This window comes from Capsicum annuum, chromosome 8 (genome assembly GCF_002878395.1).
Source record: "Capsicum annuum cultivar UCD-10X-F1 chromosome 8, UCD10Xv1.1, whole genome shotgun sequence".
Classification (NCBI taxonomy): Eukaryota; Viridiplantae; Streptophyta; class Magnoliopsida; order Solanales; family Solanaceae; genus Capsicum; species Capsicum annuum.
The window spans coordinates 62499382-62503080 of NC_061118.1; the positions used below are offsets into that span (position 1 = coordinate 62499382).

Sequence of the window (3699 nt, forward strand, 5' to 3'; positions counted from 1 at the left end):
AATGGGACAGTCGTGACCCCCCTAAATATTACTCCACATAAATTAATACCGCTTTCGTGTCATTTTAATTTATCTTAACTAAAGAAAAATCGTTATAATTTATATATTCAATTTATAAAATTAAGAGAATTTTATTGTAGTTTTCTCTCTAACTTAATATTAAATAATTGAATAAAATAGTGATGGCCAAATTTAGAGATAAAATACACTTCTAGTTAAAATCTTCTTATACATTTCTAACTTTTTTTTTTTTTTAAATATGTCCAATTAACATGAGTCAAGTAAACTCAGAACTCAAGTACTCATTTTAAAGCCATAATTTTAAACCTCTTAGGTAATTTTATTTTAGTGAAATTAAAATTACCAAATAGCTAGCTTTTTTTAAAGCCATAATTTTTCCTGATCAAAATCCAAAATTTCAGCTGTTTGCTTGTCCCCTTCAAACGCAAATAAACCCCCTCTCCTTTCTCTTCTTCTTCCACCTCTCTCTCTTTTTCAAAACTTCACTCCTCACAACTCTTTTTCCCCTCTAAATGTTTTCCTTCTCACACCAAAAAACACACACTCCTTGCACACATTCCTCTTTTTAGCACCTTTTTGCATAATTTCTACCCTCATGGACGTGGAAAAACCAGAATTCTTCGATGCCAAAAACGGTGATCATTTCGTTGAGGACTTTTTGGACTTGCCTAACGATGACGGAATGGTCACTGATGGCACGTTGGATGCTACGGTCACCGGAAATTCCACGGATTGTTCGGTCCTCGATAATTCATGCAACTCCTCAATGTCCGGAAGCCATCACGGCCCACTACTTGGTGACAATATTGGCTATCGAAATTTCTCCGAGGGACACTTCTCCAATGAATTCCCCGTGCCGGTAATCACAATTTTCATGCACTCAAAAAATAAATCCTCTTTGTAATTTCTTAACGAGCTTTTGTTTTTAGATTTATTTTCTTTTTTCTTTTGTAAATAAAAGCGTGTTTAAAAAGTAGTCACTAGAAATGTAAATTTAACGCTTTCCTGAGGAATTTTGTTTAGTGATTTTTGTTTTAATTTCTTCTAGAAAAGAGAAACGTTTACTAGTTACTAATTTTCTTGTTTGGTTGCTGAGAACACAAAGATGAAGAAATTTCAAGTTTCCTAACTTGTCGGGGAGGACCATGCATATTAGTGCATTTTTAGTTTCCTCTAAATCTAATTCACTTAATTAAGCAATGAATTTAACGTGGAAAAAAAAATTCGTGTGATTATTCTGTATTTGCAATTCGAATTGCTGCCACTTGTCCCCAAATGAGACCACTAGTTTCAAGAGACCAAAATTCGAATTCTTACGACAACAATTATATATTCAGTGTAATCCCACAAAATGGGATTTAGTGTATTTTAAAAATAGAGAGATTGTTTGGATCAAATTGTATTTTTTTTTTTTGTTTTGAAATATTTGTTACCGATCAAATTATTATTTTTTAAACAGTATGAAGATTTGGTTGAGCTGGAATGGCTATCGAGTTTTGTGGAAGAATCATTCTCAAGCAACGACACGCAGAAAACACAGATGATGCAAGCAATGAAGAGTCGAACTGATTCCGAGATTCACCAATTCATTCCTGACCCGAACCTATCATTCGCAGCGTCTAGCGCACAAACCTTCAAGCCGGAAATGCCTGTCCCAGCCAAAGCACGTAGCAAGAGGTCACGTATGGCTCCAGGCAACTGGGCCTCTCGCTTGCTAGTCGTGTCTCCCAACACCATAACCCCGGAATCCCTGATGGACCCGACATCAATGCAAGACATGTCATCGTCATCAGAGTTCGGAATGATGATTCCGAGCTCTGGCAAGAAGACGGTGAAGTCTTCTACTCCGAAAAAGAAAGATAGTACTACTAGTCATCATGGTCCAAGTAACATGGCTAGCAATACTGAAGGAAGGAAGTGTCTTCATTGTGCTACCAATAAGACACCCCAGTGGAGGACAGGACCAATGGGTCCAAAAACACTTTGCAATGCTTGTGGTGTAAGGTACAAGTCTGGACGTCTCGTCCCTGAATATCGACCTGCTGCTAGCCCGACTTTTGTGCTCACTAAACACTCCAATTCTCACCGCAAAGTACTTGAGATTCGGAGGCAAAAGGAAGTTATAACTCGTGCTGAACACCAACACCAATTCCTTCCCCAGAACATGATGTTCGATGTATCCAATACGGATGATTACTTGATTCATCAACATATTGGGCCAGATTTTCGGCAGCTAATCTAGTGATCAACGTACTGCCGGTGCAGGAGTTTGCTTTCTGATCTTGAATTTCCCTTGTTAGAGGATTGAATTTCCTCAAATTTTTTCTAGATTAATTTACTAGGACTAGATTCCTAACTTTTCGAATTTTGTAGCTTTGTCATAGAAATTGAAAAAACAATATTAAAGGAAAAGTGAGACTAAAAGACAAGAAAGAATGAGCAATACAAGTAGAAGGTGTAGGGTCTAGTATCCTAAGATTATGTTCCTTTGCCAAAATCATGGCAATTTCATCGAACCAATTTTTCCTGTTATACAATTAAATTTGCTTTACTCTTTTTTATTCTCTTGTTTTTGTTCTAATATTCATTTTTCATGTCCAATAGAAATCTTCACTGGCTTTGTTTTCTGTTAGGCAACAAAGTTAAACGAGGGGGAGAAATAAAAAGAAGCATAACTTGCATGGGAATTAATGACATCTAAAATGCATGGTCTTATAAGTTCAAGAAACCGCCAAACATAATTGTATGTTTTGAACGCCAAACATCTAAAAGACATGGTCTTTTAACTGTTGGGTTAGAAATCGAGGGAAGCGTAAAATCGCAAATCATTGAGATGATAATTTAAATGACAAAAAAAATATAATACTAAAAATATATTATTGCATATGATTTAGCCAATTGATCTACATATTAAAAATCTAAATAAAAAAACATAAAAATCAATTGTGAGAAATCTCTTTCTAAACAAGACTATTTAAAGACTACATTGTGGATATTATTGTGTTTTGGTATGAGAAGGGGTTCTTGTATTTATAGAGTTCCAAAACCTTTCCTCCAAAAAAGAGGTTAGCCAAATATGAAATTTTTTTATATTTTTCTTTAAGAAAAAAATAAAAGTAATTATGGTACTACTTTTATTTTCCATCAATATAAAACTAAAACTCTATTTTGGTAAGAAAATCAGGGCAAAAACCCTAACAAATCTCCCCTTTTTGACTTGATTTTCTTTAAAATATTCATGATCCTCCTTCTTCTTGTGCATGATCTTTGTTCTTCACATATTTTTCATATATCACTGCTGTTTGACATGCTTTAAAAATTGAGCCTTTTGAGGTTAAAATATATTAGCCCTTTTCGAGTTAAAAATATTGAAGCCCTTTGTAGGATTAAAAGTAAGCTTTATTTTCAAATATGTAACAGTAGGATTATTAAAATATGATTGACAATTGTCTCCACATGCACTACAAAAAAAACAACATTTAGCGACAGTCATATTTGACCGCTATTCTATGTAAATTCGTCGCTAAATAGAAATAGCTACGGAATAGTGACGGATATATATCTGTAGCTATATTGCTCGTTGCTAGCCTCTTAACGATGAAAAAATAAAATTTCCATCGTAAAACTTGTGACCGCTTATCGATGAAGTTTATCGATTGTTGATGTTACCGGCGGAAT

General features: G+C 34.6%; 1 protein-coding gene across 1 annotated transcript; it reads left to right on the forward strand.

Annotated features, from left to right (window-relative positions):
• Positions 1-430: 430 nt before the first annotated feature.
• Positions 431-2582, forward strand: LOC107852002 (GATA transcription factor 12). The gene is made up of 2 exons (XM_016697050.2): positions 431-880; positions 1481-2582. Exons 1-2 carry the CDS (start codon positions 617-619, stop codon positions 2261-2263), a joined length of 1047 nt encoding a protein of 348 aa, XP_016552536.1. The 5' UTR covers positions 431-616; the 3' UTR covers positions 2264-2582.
• The last annotated feature ends 1117 nt before the right edge of the window (positions 2583-3699 follow it).

What these genes read in the sequence shown, in the direction of transcription:
- LOC107852002 (XM_016697050.2), top strand. Translation starts at nt 617, where the DNA reads ATGGACGTGGAAAAACCAGAATTCTTCGATGCCAAAAACGGTGATCAT. An exon ending in CCAATGAATTCCCCGTGCCG is followed by an intron (nt 881 to 1,480) that starts GTAATCACAATT and finishes TTTTTTAAACAG; the next exon opens with TATGAAGATTTGGTTGAGCT.